Source organism: Equus quagga, chromosome 13, assembly GCF_021613505.1.
Source record: "Equus quagga isolate Etosha38 chromosome 13, UCLA_HA_Equagga_1.0, whole genome shotgun sequence".
NCBI classification, from domain to species: domain Eukaryota; kingdom Metazoa; phylum Chordata; class Mammalia; order Perissodactyla; family Equidae; genus Equus; species Equus quagga.
In genome coordinates this window covers 34,366,973-34,385,603 of record NC_060279.1, presented here as the reverse complement: position 1 = coordinate 34,385,603, position 18,631 = coordinate 34,366,973, and the positions used below count along the sequence as shown (strand labels likewise).

The 18,631-nt window shown below is 37.9% G+C and overlaps 1 protein-coding gene across 1 annotated transcript in view; it reads right to left on the bottom strand.

Moving 5' to 3' along the window:
* Nucleotides 1–964: 964 nt before the first annotated feature.
* Nucleotides 965–18,631, bottom strand: part of AIM2 (absent in melanoma 2) — a 54,745-nt gene continuing 37,078 nt past the window's right edge. Inside the window, exons 2-6 of the mRNA XM_046683058.1 lie at nt 15,024–15,305; nt 9,481–9,623; nt 6,958–7,380; nt 4,295–4,483; nt 965–3,551 (exon numbers count right to left, since the gene is read on the bottom strand). Of these exons, the coding sequence (XP_046539014.1) occupies nt 3,525–3,551; nt 4,295–4,483; nt 6,958–7,380; nt 9,481–9,623; nt 15,024–15,285 (1,044 nt within the window). The 5' untranslated portion in view covers nt 15,286–15,305 and the 3' untranslated portion in view covers nt 965–3,524. The remainder of the gene's footprint in view (nt 3,552–4,294; nt 4,484–6,957; nt 7,381–9,480; nt 9,624–15,023; nt 15,306–18,631) is intronic.

Below are 18,631 nucleotides of genomic sequence, written 5' to 3'. Positions count from 1 at the left end.
GGGGAGGAATGCTTGTCTTGAAACAAATGCTCATATGGGGGGAGGCATACATTCCTACCTTTAAAGGCATCATTCTTTGCTAGTAAATATTTAAAGCAGATGTACAATGCATGATTGACAGGCCACATCAGGCCTTTCTGGAAAAACAAGGTCAGGCCAAATTAGTTTTAAACCAAATGACTTTCTCATATACTTCAATATGTATACTTTTCTTATTGTTTTTTATTTATTTGTCAGTCTAGATGGCTGTCTTTTCTCCAATATCACAAAATTGTGTCATTATTTATATCCCTGTTAAAAGTATTTTGTAGTCATCGCCTTAGAGTTTAGAATATACATCTTTAATTAATCAGAATCTAGGGGCTGGCCCCGTGGCTGAGTGGTTAAGTTCTTGCACTCTGCTGCAGGTGGCCCAGTGTTTTGTTGGTTCGAATCCTGGGTGCTGACATGGCACTGCTCATCAAACCACGCTGAGGCAGCGTCCCATATGCCACAACTAGAAGGACCCACAACGAAGAATATACAACTACGTACTGGGGGGCTTTGGGGAGAAAAAGGAAAAAAAATTTTTAAAAATCTTCAAAAATCTTCAATCAGAATCTACCTTCAAATAGTATCATGCTGCTTGACACGTTGTATAAGGACTCTCCAAGAGTATAATCCTAATTCCGCCCTCCTGTATTTTGTGCTATTATTGTCAAATGCTTTACTTTTATTTACTCTATAAACATACAATACATTGCTAATATTTTTGCTTCAGACTAGGGATTGGAAACTACGGCCCATGGGGCAAGTCCAGCCCATTGCCTGTTTTTGTACAGCCCAGAAGCTAAGAATGATTTTTACATCTTTTTAATGTTTGAGAAAAAAAATCAGAAGAATATTGTGTGACATAAAAAAATATATATAAAATTCAAATTTAAGTGCCCATAATACAGTTTTATTGAAATGCAAACACACTCATTCATTGGTGGATTGTCTATGGCTGTTTTTCTAGCCAGTGCAAAGGTCAGCATCTGTAACGTGGCCCACACAGTTTAAAATACATACTATTTGGTCCTTTACAGAACAATTTTGCCTACCCCTCTTTTTGAAGATCAGTTGTCTTCTAGAACACTTAAAAATAAGAAAACATAAATGTTATATTACCTTTATTTTACTGTACTTCTTTTCTTTGTATAGTTTTAAATTTCTGTATGTTATTATATTGCTTTGCCTAAAACATTTCCTTTAACATTTATTTTAATTCAAGTTCCACTATGAACACATTATTTCAGTTTTTGTTGGTCTGAAAAATGTCTACTTCTCTTCCATGTTTGACTATTTTCTGGGTTTAGAATTCTGGTTTGAAAATTGTCTTCTTCTTTTGGAACTTTAAAGATGTTAATCCATAGTCTTCTGGCTTAAGTAGTTTCTGACAAGAAGTCTGCTGTAAATCTGCTGTCTGTACATGTGTATATGTGTCTTTTTTCTCTCTGGCTGTCTTCAAGTTTCCAACTTCATCTTTTGCCTTTTAGAAGTTTGAATATGACATACCTAAGTGTGTGTGTGGCTTATTATCATTATTTCATTATTATTATTCTCTTGTGTTCTCTGTGATTCTTGGATCTGTGGTAATTCAGACTCTGCTATTAGTTTTGAGAAATTCTTTGCCTTCATCTCTTTTCAAATATTCATAATGCCTCATTCTCTGTATCTTCTCTTTCTGGGATTCCAATTAGAGATACTTTAAACTGCTACATATTGTCCCATGTCTCTTAGATATGCTATGTTTTTTTTTCATTTTTTTGGTTTCCATTTGAATAATTTCTATTATTACTATCTGTAGTATCTGTAGTTCATTCACTCTTTCGTGTGCTGTGTCAAGTCTACCAATGATCTGGTTAAAGGCATTCTTCATCTGTGTAACCATGGTTTTCATTTCTAGCATTTCCATTTCATTCGTTCTCTTAGTTTCCTTTTCCTACTGAAATTGTCCATCTGAAGATGCATGTTGTCCATCTATTGTAAATATCCCATCTGAAAGTTCCATCACCTATACCATAACTGACTGGTTCTTTTGATTGATTTGTCTCTTGACAGAATTTCTCTGTATGTCTTGCAATTTTTATTGAAAGCCATCTGTGAAAGTAGAGATTGAGGTAAATAGTATTTATGCCTGGAAATGAACAGGGATTGTTTTTTGCTATGACTTTACTCTGGTGGTTGAATTCATTTCCACAGGAGTAGATCTGGGTTTGACATTTGTTGTTTTTATTTACTCTCAGTGCACCACATGCTTAAAGTTCCTCTAGTGCTACACCATCAACTTTGTATTCCTTTTACATCTGAACCTAATAAAATGCTTTTTTACATGCTCTTGACCATCTGCCAGCAGTTAAATGTTGGGACTTGCTATTTGGTGCTTGTTTAGTCTGGTGGTAAGAGCAGGTTGCAGGAAGAGTAATGGGCGAGTTCTCTGTTTTCCTGGTTCAGCCTCAGTCTTTGGCAGGCACTGTGTCCCTGAGTCTTAGGGATGAGATTTTTACCTCTGATCTTGTCCCTCTCTGCTGATGTAGGAAAATGGCAGAATTTGCTTCTCTTCCCCTAGAAATCTTTTTTTTTTCTGCAGGGAAGGATTCAGGAAGGGTTTCACGTCTTTCCTATAGTGGCTAATCTTTCCCTCTTCCATGCCTGTCCCTAATCTTTATCATGATCATCCAATGAGATCCAATGAGAAGTGCCTTCAAGCAGTTGCAAATTCTTCTTGTCGTTGAGGCTTCCTGTTGTTCTATACTTTCAAGGTCAACCTTGAGCAATTCATTAAAAATTTTAGCTGAATTCTTCTATCTTGTGGGGTATCTAGTATCTATCATCTGCCCCCAAATGAACAAGTGCTTTCATCTTTTCTCTCTTTGGAGGTTTCCCTTCTTAGATATTTTAATTAGATACTCACTGCAACCTCAGCCCTCAGATGGCTTCAGAAAAAGTTGTGATTTTTCAGATCATCTGGCTATCTTTTGTTGTTGTAAGCATGGGAACAAGACTCTTTCTCATTTTCTGCATTCTCGGTAGAAGTAGAGTCCTACTCATTGTTTAACTGTGTCTCATATTATTAGTGAAGTTGACAATCTTTTCATGTTACAAGCTTTTCATATTTTTTCTCCTGTGAATTTGGTTATTTATACCCTTAGTGTATTGACTTGTGTAACTACATATATTACATATTTTCCATTAACCATTTTATTCATTCAACAGAGATTGAACATCTATAACATCCTTGAACATCTACATGAAGCAGAACCCTATCCTTACCCCAAACTAAACATGACTGCAATGAATGAGAAACAAACCTATATGGCAACAATATGTTAACACCTTGGAATTGTTTATCCAGCAATCATCCCATCTTGACTAATTTAGGGGATGAGAGGACAGAGTCCGTATACTGCTGCTCTCAGGTTGCTTACAATCTGGTTGAAGATACTGTCTCAGATATTCTTCAATTAAATGTTCTTTAAACCGCTTGATCTCAATTGATCCTTTCATTTCAGTTTTTTTGCCTTAATAACCTGGATGGAGAAAAAAGATATATAGCCTGAGATGCAGCTAATCAGTTATTCCTCCTCTGCTCATAGTGACTCTGTCCTTCTAAAGTGCACCTTTCTTTTATTCTCATAGAATTATCTCCTTCCCTCACGGTATATTTTTTACTCTTGATCATTGTCCTGAAGATAATGTCTGCCTTGAGATATACAATCCTACTTAAAAAGGGCACATAGTCTTTACCTCCATTCTTACAAAGGGAGCAGCAGTCAGTGCAAACAATGCTGAGACATAGGAAGGGGGACCAAGTAGTGGTAGTAGGATGGGTATGAAGCAGTGATGAAAGGGAAGGAGTAGGGTTTTCCCCTGGGCTATGGTGGGTGCTAGGATGGCTGGATTGACTCTGTGAAATGTGTCTTCAAGGTGTACATGGTCTATGTCTACTTTTATATACGTCTGTCAGAATAATTTGCCCAACTTTGGCCAAACTGTCTGCATTAGACTTACAGTGTTACCAATGATCTCTTTGAGGGGTCGTGTGGATAACACAGTGTGTTTCTCTGTCTTGTGAAGCCCATGTCCTCTTAATTGTGTATCTAGGATCTGTATTTCCTAAAAGTGATGTTCCTAAGTTTTGTGAGATGCAGGTGTACTACATATTAGGGTTTTTCACACCATATCCTGTTCAAAGGCCCCTGTCCAGCTTTCTGAAAGCAAACACAAAATATCATCCCCTTGGAGACTTCAATTTCATCCTTGTAGTTCCCACCTTAACTAAACTGTGAATTCCAGATTTCAGCTGTAGTTTTTCTCCAGTTCTTGATAGCTCAAAGAACGTAAGTCGAAGTTTATCCCCTTCTTCGCATTCGATTTTGTTCTGTTTTCCAGGCACCAATACTTCCATCCTCCCTGTACTGTCACTTAGGTCAAATAATTGACAATTCCTCCGTTCTGTTTTCTGCAAAACAAAACCAACATCTAACCTTTGATAATTTGACTGAGGAACACCACTACCCATCAGACATCAGAAGTGCCAGCAACAGCCTCAAGAAAGAAATATAAAGGGAAAAAACCCAGCTTTGAAACTGGCAGGTATATATCTAATAGATGTTAGAAAATTCAAGTAGAGGAGACAGCTATGTTTTATTTAGAATATATTGCTTCCTGTGTCCATCTTTCCAGTCCCAATCTCTCTTCCCTCAGGAAGACAGGATAATGGTGAGAGCCAACAACTGGTAGATGGAGAAGATGGGGCTTCTTCAGGGCCAGTAGCCCTAAGAGGCAGGGGAAAGAAGACTCGGGAGTTGGAAGTGTTGGGGATCAGAGCAGGCCACTCCAAGATGTGCCACAGTGGAATATTGATTATTTTGAATTAAAGTTACTTGAGCAAGTACAAAAAGGGCACTCTGACTCTCCTGTCTCTGTCCCCCCCCAAAAGAGGAAATAAATCTCCCATACGAAAGGCATCCTCTTCATACTAGGACGAGGAGCCTGCATAAATAAATCTTGTTACTCTTTTACTAATTTACTACCCTAAACCCAAACTCTGCTTAAATTCCTTTCTAAGTAAGCATCCAAACCTAAGTTTCTTTCTCCTGTAAAATCCTCACAAACTTATTGTTTCTTTGTGTAAAAATATATAAAGGTGCCTGCCTTTTGGTCACTCTCTTAGCATCATTTTTATGGTCTCCTGTGTGCACAAAATTAAATAGGTTTTTCTCTTGTTAATCTGTCTTATGTTAAATTTTGTCATTAGTCCAGCACAAGAACTCAAGAGATTTAAGGGGGAAATTTCCTCTTCCCTGACAGAGGAGAGTCACTTAAAGCAACAAATCCAGGAGAGATATGAGCAAATGATTCGAAACCTAGAAAAGAGTCTAAATAAGAGTTAGGAATGAGGGGGAGCAGAATAAGCCACCACAAATTGTGCCACTTAGATATGTGTATTGTTTTCAGCTGAAAGCAATTAAGACCCAGCCGAGTCACGAAAAGCTTTTTACCTCTCTGTTAAGGGCCTAAAAGAATTTAGATAGGGTGCCTGTACCAGGAAGAAAGATATTCCCAGAGACACGTTTTTATATAAGAAAAACTTTGTCTGCATGGTAGGGTAAATATCTATTTACCAAATGTGTTCTCCTCATTTTTCTGTGAATTGTTTTCCTCCCCTTTGAAGCCCCAGACTCCCTCCCCTTTCTTCATAGCTCAGGATTCTATATAAGCCTTAATTGCCTGGCTCTTTTTGAGTCTAATATTTTTTATGGGACTCTCATACATACAAAATTAAATTTGTTTTTCTCCTGCTAATCTGTCTTATGTCAATTTAATTATTAGACCAGCCAAAGAACCTAGAGGGGAAGAAGGGAAAAGTTTTTCTCCCCTACAAGAATTGAGGACAACAAATAACTCACACTCAAGTCCAAGTCAAAAGAGAGTGGGGTATTGATCAGTTATCTAGAAGGTTGATAGTATTTTAGGTTTAATGTAATGGGCTAAATGAATATATATTTGTGCATCCACAATTGGATGGCCAGATTAAAGGTTCATGACTAGGGTAAAGAATATGACTTTCTTACACAAGGTCATTTTTGGCTTGAAATTTCGAGAAGGATAGATTCTCCTTATCAGTGCCCCTCCAACTAATTCCAAGATAGTAGAGCTTATGGTAAGGCACCTGGAGGAAATGTCAGCAAGTTCCCTCTTTGTGGTTCCCCAGGTCCCATCCTAGACAAGAAGAAGTAGTCACCAAGGCTAGTTCCCCTGAGGCTCAGAGTCAAAATACTTTATCATTTCTCATTTCTTTTTTGTTTGTTCTAGAAAATAATGTTTAATATTTCAAACTGAAAGAAGTGCATTTTAGAAAAACTGAATACATTTTGCATGATTTTCAAGATTAATTTCTCTTAAAGTTTTAAAAACACGATTGTCTATCAATTTGACTTTAAACAAAAATTAAGCTCTCTATCTCACTTCTAATAAGTTTCCTCAAACTAACTCTTTCCTCTGTTTTCTTCTTTTAATCACAATTCTTTAATCCTTCTCTATTTATTGGTCTTCCAGGGAAATTAATCTGATTTACCACTCAATTATAGCAATTTTGTATTCACAAAAATAGTCACTTAAATATCATATATATAAAGTACAAAAATAACCCAGAGGACAAACATCAGTTGTGTATGAAGTAATCTCTTTTTCAGAAGCTACAAGGATAAAATGAAATTGAAATAGGAATGTGACAGCTTCTTGAGAATGAAAATACTTTCAATGTATTTCAGTTTTGGCACATTCTGTGGCTCTTTAGTTATTTGGAGTTTGTTTCAGTTTTTTTCTATATAAACAGACTTTGAAATGGATAATTTTGAAAGTTTCTTCAAGCTGATAGTGGAGAATAAGCTATTTTTGCTAATAACTATAAAATTATATATAGAAACTTACCTTCTGGATTACAAACACCCCATTCACAATTGTTCCACGGGGCTGAGTTTGAAGCTTATTGATCTTTGGGGTTTCACCAGCTTTTCTGATAATGTGCTTTGGGACACTGATTTGTTGGTCAGATTTGGCATCAGACACATGTGAGACACTATTCACTTCTAGGAAATGACTGTACCAATAATATTTGGATATTATAATTATATTCTTTGGAGTGAATTTATCCTTTAGCTTTTTGTTGAAAACTTTTACAAAAAAGAATTCACTCTCAGTAGCCACTGTAGCGTGAAACATCTCTTGCTTCCCTTCTTTGGTCTCAAATTCGAATGGCTTCGTTGCTTTCAGCACCATGACTGTCATAGAGCCTTTCTGCAACCCTTCTTTCCTGATAGGTTCCTGCTTGGCCACCATCTGTTTCTGCTTAGGCTGAAGACAACAGAAGAAAGACAAGAGCTTGAGTAAAGTAGGTACTATTGAGGGAACTTCACTTCACTTACAACGTTAAACCTCAGAAAGTCAGCCAAAGATAGTGGAATCAAAGGAAAAGATATAGAGGAGTTAGGAAGATTTTGAGATGTAGAATTATCTAGATAGAAAGAGAATGCATGGGGAAGAATTTAAGTCCTGTGTTCAGATGAGACAGCAAAATGGGTTTTGGAGGCAGACTCCCTGATCTGAACCTTTGCTTTTATCCTCTATGTGAAGAGCCCATCAGATCTCCAAAGCATTGCTAACTAAGCCAAACAGGTGACTTTGATTCTGTCTTCTTCTATCCACTACATTAGGGCATAAGATGTCCTTGTTCCTCCATCTAATACTGTCTTGAATACTCACTTTATTCTGGTATAAAAGTAAGGGATCTCAATAGCCTGCACAGAGCTCCCCAAATTCCCAGAGATGGACACGTGCATAATAAAATTACAGATTAAGTTAAACGTGAGAAAAAGGAGTGACCTATGTCAGAGATCCTACAAGTGAGTTAAAGGGAGAATTAAAAAGGAGAATCAATTCTATGTTTATGAATTTACCCTTAGAAATAATGAACTATGCACTAAGGTTTATACAAAACAATTGCATCTTGTTATTTGTAATTATAAAAAATTGAAATAATTTAACATCCAAAAATAGGAATTTGGTTAAATAAAATATGGTATAGTCAGATAAATAATACTATAAATATTAAAACCGCTTTAGAGAAATAATATGATAAACTGTTATAATTGACTCAAAAAAGGGAAACGTCCTCAATGGAATATATAATGTGTTTCTTATTGGATAAATAAACAATTAAATCACACACACAAGCTGACTGGAGAGATATTTACCAAGATCAAACATGGCTTTCTCTAGGGGATAGGATTATAGGTAATTCTTTTCTCTGTGCTTTTCCAAAGTAACAGAGATAAGAGATTTTGGGTGGTCCATTTTAGAAGCAAATGCTACTTTTAGAAAGCAACTTGCCATCCAGATTCAAAGGGGAATACAGAAAAAACAGAGGCATATAAGGCTAAGTGTAAGAATTTTGGAGTGGGATCTCTAATGGGACCTGGAGTGCAGGAAAGTGTCTATTCACAAGGAGGTCTTGGATGGACAACGCCAACAGTCTCTATTTGAACCCATTCAGGAAAACGTCAGCTTCACTTAGGTCCACTCCAAGATTTCTTTTCTTGGTACCATGTATCCATAGATGGATAATACACATTTGCATTACTGATCACTGGAAGGCACCACTTATACCTGAATCTGGTCTCCCTGACAACTCCACAAGGTTCTAGAACAAGCCAGAGAAAGTGATTGTTCTAGACAAAGAGAAGGTAGGACATATAATCAGTTTTCATAGCTCATACATCTATAAAATGGTACAATATCTGCTTCATAGGAAATGAAATTGCATGTGTGTGGTGAATCCTCTGGTGAGCCTCCAGATGTTTCCTGCTTCTCTGCTTTAGGAACAAAGTAATCATTCTTCAGAGGCTAGGACCCTCTCCAGGAATTGCTTTTGTCCGAGGAGGGCTGCCTCATCTCAGTCAACACAGGTGTATACAGATCCTCCCCCTCAATCCAAATCATAACAACACTGAAAGCCCTTCCAGCTCCTGAGCTCCTTTTGGGATCTTTGCTGCAACCCCTAAGCTGAAGTCTTTGCCGCAACTACACTGGAGTTAAAATTCTCCCTCTTCTCCTACTTCACTCCCCCACAGGTATTAATCTTGAGAGCACCCTAAAATATACTTCCTGAAAACAACTCTCTATCCCAGAGTTTTCCTCTTATAGAATCCAACCTGCAACAATGTGTTAAAGTGACCAGGGCCTGGCAGAGACTGGGAGCTATCAATTAGCATTTAATCTGATGAATCTGAAGCAATTGCTCTTTTTGTTACCTAGACATACTTTTCATATTATAGCCTCACTTTCTTTACTTGCACTCTATGAGATAAACAGAGAGCTCCAATGTGGAAAATGGCAAGAATAGTGACTAGAGGATGCTCTTACAAAGACCAAGCCACTGTACTTGCCCCATTGTACCTTAACATGAGGAGAGACTTCTGGTGCAATGTGTTGCTCCACGACACTATTTCTGGGAGCTGCAGAGGCACCAGGACTCATTTCAGTTTGACTTCTCTTTTTCACTTGCTGTGTTCCTTTTTTCCCTTTGTATTTCTTATCAACTGATTAAAAATAAATAAATACATGTTAACCCAGAAGAGATGAACATAAGTGGCTCAGAACATTTAACTAGCATTTTCTCTCAGGAATTAAATGAAATGATCTCGAATCAAAACCTCTTTTGGAGCTTTACTTACATACACACGCACACACACATATGCAGGTGCACTAGACTATCATGGCAGTAGAGTAAATACCTTCAGAGATATAGGTACAGGAATACAATGGTACATGAAGACATTCTGCTTCTGACAATTGTGGGCTTGCTTTTTAGGAACAAATCCTGCCATGAAAAACAATTACAAAAAGTGGAAAAACTATTCACAAGCAGTGGGAAAACACCAGGAAAGGAGAAAAATCAATGAGCTTAGCTCCTAAAGAGAAGAGAAATGATCAAAAACAAAAGTAGGTAATATAAGCAAACTCACAAATGACAAGATTATGGAATTAGTGAACACAGATTTTAAAATAGCTGTGACTGTCATGCTAAAGAAAGTAAAGGAAATGATGCTCAAAACAGTGAGAAAAATGAACCATTTCAACATAGCTTTGCCATCTGTGAAAGAAGAACCAACCATATGTTATAGAGATGAAAATGAAATAGTTCATATTAATAATACATTGCATGGCTTGAAGAGAAGAGTGAATATAGCAGAAGACAGGATTAGTTAATGGGAAAATAGGTCAATGGAAATTTTATAAAGAGAAGCACAAAGGAAAAAGAAAACAGAAGAGAGGATAAGAAATATGTAGGACATATACAATATGTCTTGTTTGTGAGTGGAATTCCCTAAGGAGAAGAGAGGGAGAATGGTGCAGAAACAATATTTGAGGAGATAGAGACTGAGAGTTTGCCACACTGACGAAAGGCATCAACACACAGATGTCAGAAGTTTAAAAGACCACAAGCAGAAAATTCACCAAGAAAACAACTCAGTACATCACAGTCAAATTGCTGTAAAACAAAAAGAAAGAGAAAATCTTAAAAGTAGTAAGGGAAAAAGACACATTACATTAAAAGTAAATGCAATAAGACCAATAACTGATTTTTCAATAGAAACTATGAAAGCCAGAAGATACTATAAGGACATCTTTAAAACACTGAAAGAACAATACTGCAAATCTCAAATTTTATACCAAATGAAAATATCTTCAAACTGAAAGACAAATGTCGATATTTTCAGACAAGCTCTAGGAGAGTACATGATAATCAGAAATCTACTGCAAGAAATAATAAAGTGAATTCTTCAGGCTGGAAGCAAGAAATGATATACAGAAGCAAGAACTTCAAGAAAGAATGAAGAACGTTAAAGAAAGGCAAATATATAGGTAAATATAAAAGAATATTGACAGTTTAATACCACAATAATGATGATGATATGTCTTATGTAGTTTATAACATATCGAAGTAAAATATATAATACTAATAATAGCGTAAAGGCTGGAGGGAGGTGTACCAGTTAACCTTTGCTGCATAATTATTCACTCAAAAACTTAGTGGCTTAAAACAACAAAAATTTATTATTTCTAATAGTTCTGTAGCTTGAGAAGTTTGTCTGATCCTGGCTGGCTCAGGTGAAACTGGGTGATCTGATGGCTTCACACATACGTCTGGGACCTTGGCTGGGATGTCTGGGAAGACTGTCACGACTGCGGCCTCACTCCTTGTGGTGTCGCGTCCTCTAAAGGCTAAGCAAGGTTGGTTCACATGAGGACAGAAGGGTTCCCAGCAATAAGAGAAGGCAAACTGCAATGTATAAGCACTTTTCAAGCCTCTTCTTTCACCATGTTTACTAGTGTCCCATTGGCTAAAGCAAGTCACATGCTTATGCCCAGATTCAGGGGGTTAAGAAATTTACCTCCCTGTATTTACTTTTTTTTCTTCTTCTTCTCCCCAAAGCCCCCAGTACATAGTTGTGTATTCTATTTGTAGGTCCTTCTACTTGAGCTGTATTTACTTTTTGATAATTTATTGATCTGTGTTATTAAGATTTGTGTACTTTCTGTACAGGTGATATACTACAATAAAAAGTAATATATACATGTACAAAAAGATACACTTATTTGTGTAATGTGTGTATATATGTTTATATATGTATATTTCACCCTCCTAACCTTAATTATTTGAATGAAACCAAAGCTTCTTCCCTGATGATCCCCACTCATTAACCTTTCACTTCCAGTCTATCATCAACCCTTAATACTTCTCAAATCTCTCTCAATTCAATATATTTCCCTCTATTTTCATTTGAGGAACTAATCAAAACTACTATTCCCTCTTCCTGACCTATAGCAATATTTGTTCTCCCCAAAGTCAAACTGGCCCCTAAATTTTTTTTCCACACAAATCCATAGTGAGCACATCAAACTGCAAATCTGGTCTCACGCCCCTGCTTAAAACCTTTTGATCACTTCTGATTTCTCTTGAAACTAAGACAGAATTCTAATCACATTCTACAAGACTCTGCATTGTCTCTCTCAAAGGGCATCTCATACCACCCTTTGGCGATTCTTTGTACTCCAGCCATGCTGGCTTTCTTTCAAGTCCTTAAGTAAGTCAACACCTTCTGCCACAAGGCCTTTTTCACATGGAGTTCCCTCAGACTGAAGACACCTTTCACTTCTACTCATTTCTCAGAGCTTAGCTCAAGGATCATTTCTCCAGAGAAGCCTCATCTGACCAGCACTAACTCCAATTCCTGGCTTTTGTTAGGATTTCTTGACATGCACTGTTGATGGATCATCTTCCTTTCTGTCAGAGCACTTACCTCAGTTTATTATATCCATTAATTTGCTTTTAAGAAAAATATCTACCTCCTGAATTAGAGTATAAGCTCTATATTTTATAAATTTTATAAATATATATATATTTTATTATATTTATATTATATAATATATTTTATAAATTTGGATTTGTTTTAACTCCCTGTTGTATTACCAGAACATAAACCTATTAGGAACTCAAAGGATATTTACTGAATGGATGAATGGATGGATGGGTAGATGGCATGCTGGCCCTTCACCAATGCCACCATAATGCAGCTGTATAATCTGGCTTGAGTCCCCCAGGTCAAAGGTAAAATTACTTTTCATCACAAAAAGCTAACTTCCAGTCCTGATTTTTAAAAAGACCATGTATCAAGATGGCCACCTTCAATTATTTAAGGCACTCTCAGGTAGAAGAGAGGCTGAGAAATTATTGGATGTTGTTTCTGATGGAACTTCAGCAGTTCTGGGTGAAAGTAACACAACAATCACTTTGAATTTACTAGAAATAAGAATGATTTAATGATTAAAGCCATTTAAGTGCAGAATGAGCTGTCTTATGGGGTAGTGAGTTATCTATCACTATCATTCAAAGAACACAAAGTGACTGACTGTCAGTCAGGGATATTACAGAGAGCTCTGCTTTAGGAATAAGTGAAACTTAACCTTCCAAAAGTCAGTTAGTTCCACGAAATAGATGTTTCAGAGAGGTACGCAGATTAAGTCTCCTTTCTATGTTGACAGTCAAGGAGAGGAAACAGATTCAAGAATGGCCAAGGGAATCACATACCATTCTACCACGTCACATCAGCCATTTCTCATCTCCTACAGAGTGGTACTAAGGAAATACTTGTGAAAGAGCATATCTGCCCACTGTATAGCTCTCATTTTCCTTAATACTCATGTGCAAATTTTAATTTATTATTTCATTTATCTTTTCAGCCTTCTATTTTAATCTTACAGGACTTTTATAGGCATTGAGCACATTCTCTCTCAGCTGCCTTTTTTCAGCCTTAAGTGTCCTCATATTTTTTCTCTCTCCTTCTATAAAATCCTGTCCCATCTACTGATTATTGGCTGCCTCCATTTAAGATTTTGCCAGATCTCTTCTACCTCCCATGAGATGCAGTCACGAGTAGATAGAGCATGTTGTGTGCTGATAAACAATGGTTATACAGAAAGAACATTCAATAAGAGTGAAAGATGAAACCTAGAGAAAAGAAAACAAAAACTGGTTTAAAGACAGGAATTTAATTGACTTCCTGCACAGGGTACAGAGCCACCAGTTATTCTTAAGTTTCCAACCTGGTCCCAAACTGGATTATTTTTACTTAGTGGGGATAATAAAATCCTAGGATCATTACAACAACAAAATAGAGGAAAGATTGCAGTAGGGGAAATTTGGTGCTCTCCTGGACAGAAAGAAGAATGAATTCTTGATTTGGGGGCAAAAATAAAAGATATTCCTAAATATCTTCAGCCTATGTTCGTCAACACTTTTAGACTCCTGCCTCTTGTCCCGAATCAGAAAAACACAGGCTGTTGGTTACTTGGAGCAATTACGTGTAGTCACTGCCACCTTGAGGTCATCTCTAAGAGATACATTCTAACTTCAGCAGAGGAAGATGAAATGCATAACCTAATCAGTCCCTTCTGTAAAGTGCCTTAAATACTACTTATATCTGTGTAGCACTATGTGCTTATGTCAGCACTTACATGTCATCATTTATCCATCATAGAAATCACGTGTGAGAAGCCATGTTATCCATGCTGCACACACACAGATACTATATAAAAGCTGCTGTAATTTTTGCTGTTAGCGTGGTTCATAGAATCCTAAAATTGTCGTATTTGGAGACACTCATGTGGAAAAGTCTTCCGGTGAGATACTCCTTTGTTGGCTCTTATTAGTCATTTAGCCAGAAAGCCAGGCTATATCAATTGCTCTTAGGGAACAAAATCAGGAATATAAACCAAATGCAGATATTTCAGATGGAGATGTTCAGTGATTTATTGAATAATATTTAGAAAACAGTCTTTGTTGTGGGAAATTTATATTGTCATCAGTGGTAGGAGCTAGAGAGAAGAGAGGATCCCTCACTTAAAAGAGAGGATCTGTGAATAGAAGATTCCGCCTGAAGAAAAGAGGAATAACTCAGACCCTAACAGGCTGGGGACAAGGAGAGGAATGGACAGACTACATGGAGGAGGAAATATGTCTAATGTCCCAGTTTATGATTTTCCAGTGCTATAATTTCTTTATGTTGCCTTCAAGCCTTCGGAAAAATTGGAGAACATTACATACTTGGGTAAACGGTACTTTAAAAACTTAACATTGAAGTCCTATGTCCATGTCCATTGCAAAGTAAATGGCAGGCAAAGACAGGCAAAGTGAAAAGATTATGAAATGGTAAATTGGACAAGGGATGACAAACAAATACATGAATAATTTGTGGGATTTGCAACAAACACTTCCTAGCAATTCTCAGTAAAAGGGAGCAAAGGAGCAGTGTACTAAGTTAGCAAAAACATTCCAACAACGTGCACTAGGGGCCTTATACCACTGACATCATGAAAGGAAAGGCCCAGACTAGACGGAGACAGGGACCAGGAAGGCGAGCATACTCCCACATTACCTTTCTCCTTCTCTTCCTGAAGACTTTTTGCCACATGCATGTAATTCAGCTTCTGGAAAACATGTATGGTCTTCGTCACTGCAGACACTGCACCAACATTTTGAATCATCAAGTTTGCTACCTCTGTCCTATTTGCATTTTCTAGTTTTGCTGTGGAGACTTTTAACTCATCTGGAAGGAAGAATTTAAATCGATCCAGTTCCTCATCAGTGATGTTATCCAGGCCAGTTAATAAGAGGATTTCCTTATATTTACTCTCCATCTCACAACTTTGGGATCAGCCTATAAGACATTCAAAACATTTAACATTACATCACCAAAAGTGAATTCTGCATTCAAAATAAAGCATGATGAGTTATTAACATATTTTTAAAGGGAAAATAACCAAAATATTTACTGTATAGCAAAGGAGATTTAGCTGAAATATGAGTAAGAACTTCTTAAGCAAGAAGGTCACCCCGTCACGAAAGAAAATCTTCCAAGGTTATGCAGTGCGTCTGGGATTCTTAGAGAATGGGACACATTCCACTTTTATTTCTTAAACAGATTTATTGAAGCATAACTGACATACAACAAAGTGTGTATATTTGAAGTACACAATTTGGTGAAATTTGGTACACTTCATCAAATCCAATTTATCAGTTTGTCATTTCATGGATGGTGCTTTTGGTATCATATCAAAGAAATCTTTGCCTAACTAACAGTCAGAAGATTTTCACCTATGTTTTCCCATAGTAATTTTATAGTTCAGGGTTTTTACACTTAGGTCTATTAACTATTTTGAGTTATTTTATATACGGTGCGAAGTATGATTCAAGGGTAGTTGTTTTGCACATGGATATGAGTTTTCTCAGAATCATGTGTAGAAAAGACTATCCTTTCCCTACTGACTTGCTTTTGCACTTTTGTTGAGAATCAGTTGTGCACATATAAGTGGGTTAACTTCTGGATTCTTTATTCTGTTCTATCAATTTCTCTACCTGGTTGCCAACACCACATTGTAGTAATTTTACTGTCTATGTGCAATAGCCAAAATTACACACAAAATTTTAGAAACAATAAGTCTGCAACGTTTCTAGATATAAGATTAATATAGAAAAACTGCATTCTTTTATTTCAGCAACACTTCAATAGAAAAAATCTTGAATAAAAAAGCACAATTTCTAATAACAACAAAATGAAAAAGGACTTAAGAACATCTAACAAAAGATATGTAAGACTGTTAAAGAGAAAATTAAAAAATTGTATTGAAAGATTTATAAAAAGATCTAAATAAATGAAGATATATGCAATATTCTGAATGGGAAGATTCAATAAAATGAAAACGACAACTCTTGCCAAATTAACCTATAAACTTCATGCAAAATCTCACAGGCCTTGCTGTAAAGCTTGTCAGGATGATCCTAAAGCCTGTATGAAACAGTAAAGACAAAAATACCCCAAACAAGTTTAAGATGTTTATTAGGAAGCAATACCCCTACTAGATATCAACATTTACTATAAATATGTAATAATTAAAGCAATATGATAGTGGAACAGAGAAAAATCAACTAAGAAGTAGAGAATTTGGAAATAGAATCACACATACACAAAAACGTGGTATATAATCAAAGTGACATTATAAATCACAAGGAAAGGATGAGTGACTATAAAAAGTACTGGGACAGAGATCTCATCAAGATGGCGGTGTGAGCAGATGTTGAATTCACCTCCTCCCGTGAACACAACCAGGTTACAACAACTTTTGGAAGAATTATCCCAGATTGAAAACCGAAAACTGGATGAAAAGAACCCTCACAACAAGGGACAGTCCTGATGAAGGCAGAAGAGGCAGTAATTACTGCTGGAAAGGAAAAAAGCCACCTTTGGGAGCAGCAGAGCTTCTCAGCTGGCCATGCAGGAGACACCCTAAGGTACGCAGCCATCCTTGGAGGAGTGAGGTCCGGAGCGGGGCCGATACTGCTACAAGCATCCTTCAGATTCAGCCCAACTGAGACAGGGGTCTTACTGTCTGGCTTTGCTGGCTATTAACTGCAGCAAGGATAGCCCCAGAAAAGCTATTGGCTGAAAGCTAAAAAGACCCAGGTCTTAAAGGGCCCACACACAAACTCACTCATTGCAGCAACCTACAATCACCAGAGAGAAGGCTGACAATCCTTTGGTGAAACAAGACTCACCTGGTGGGCTCTGGGGGCATCTTGGTAAGAGGAGGGACCTCTCTGGAGACTGAGACATTGGTGGGGGCCGTTGTTCTGAGCTGGTCCTGGCGTGCTGATACGGACCCCAGTGGGGGCCATTGAGGTTCATCCCTTGGCCTGTTAGCCAAGGGATCTGCCACGCCCACTAGAGCACAGATGTAATACAATTCAGCCAGGGCAGGCAACCCGCCCTAAGGTCCCGCCCCACCTAACAGCATGCCCTCAGGCTACTTTTCAGCCTGCATTGACTGGGTGCCTTGATCCTCTACAGGCAGGCAAGGGTGTCTGCCTCTGTGAGGCAGGGCTTGTGTGAGGACCAGGTGAACTGTGGGGGGCATTGGGGCAGAGGTGGGGCCTCTGCAGTGTGGCGGTGGGGTATGCTCCAGGGGGTTGAGAAGTGTGCACGGACCAGGACTGTGTTGACAGTGTATGTGGTCCAGAGGGAGATGAGGCTTATCAGAGGCAGAAGACTTGTGCTTCACAAATAGCCATAAAAGGGATCAACCCCACCTTCCAAAGCCTGAAACAACTGAGTGCCTCCATGCCAAGGGCTAGCCCTCCTCAGCTGCACTCCCAGGAGAACTGACATCAGCCTTGTTGGCCTCAGGTCTATGACAACTGTATACCCCTGAGCCTAGCAACCAGCGACACTGGGTACCAACCCAATTAAGAGGACACTTGCAATAAGAGTGTGCTAATAGACTTTGTAGCCAACAGTGCTGAGGCCCCTCCAAACCGGATTTACAAACAGCTGGCCAGGGAAGGAAAGATCAGACTCCCTGGGTACCTGCAGTGGGAGCAACCCTGCCACAGCAGAAGAACACAAGTAGCCTACAAAGGGGTCACTCCTGGTTCTTATGGTCTGGTGATGAGAGGGAAGCACACTGTTGGGCCTCATAAGGTATCTCATACATAAGGCCACTTCTCCAAGATCAGGACTTACCTAGTACAAGAAAATAGCACAGAGAAAGAGGCATAATGAGGAGGCAAAGGAATACTTTCCAAGCAAGGGAACACTACAAAACACCAGAAAAAGAACTAAGTGAAACAGAAACTAGCGACCTCCTTGACAAGAAATTCAAACAAAATATGATGAGGATGCTCACAGATATGCAGAGAAGAATGGATGAACACAGTGAGCACATCAGCAAAGAATTGGAAGATATAAAAAAGAACCAATCAGAAATGAAGAATACAACACTTGAAATGAGAAATTCACTAGAGAACTCAATAGCAGAGTAGAGGAAGCAGAAGAACGGATCAGCGAGCTAGACGAAAGATTAGAGGAAATCACCCAAGCAGAACAGAAAAGAGAAAAAAGAATTAGACAGAATGAGAACAGTGTAAGGGAACTCTGGGACAATATCAAGCGTGCTAACATTCAGATTATAGGGGTCCCAGAAGGAGAAG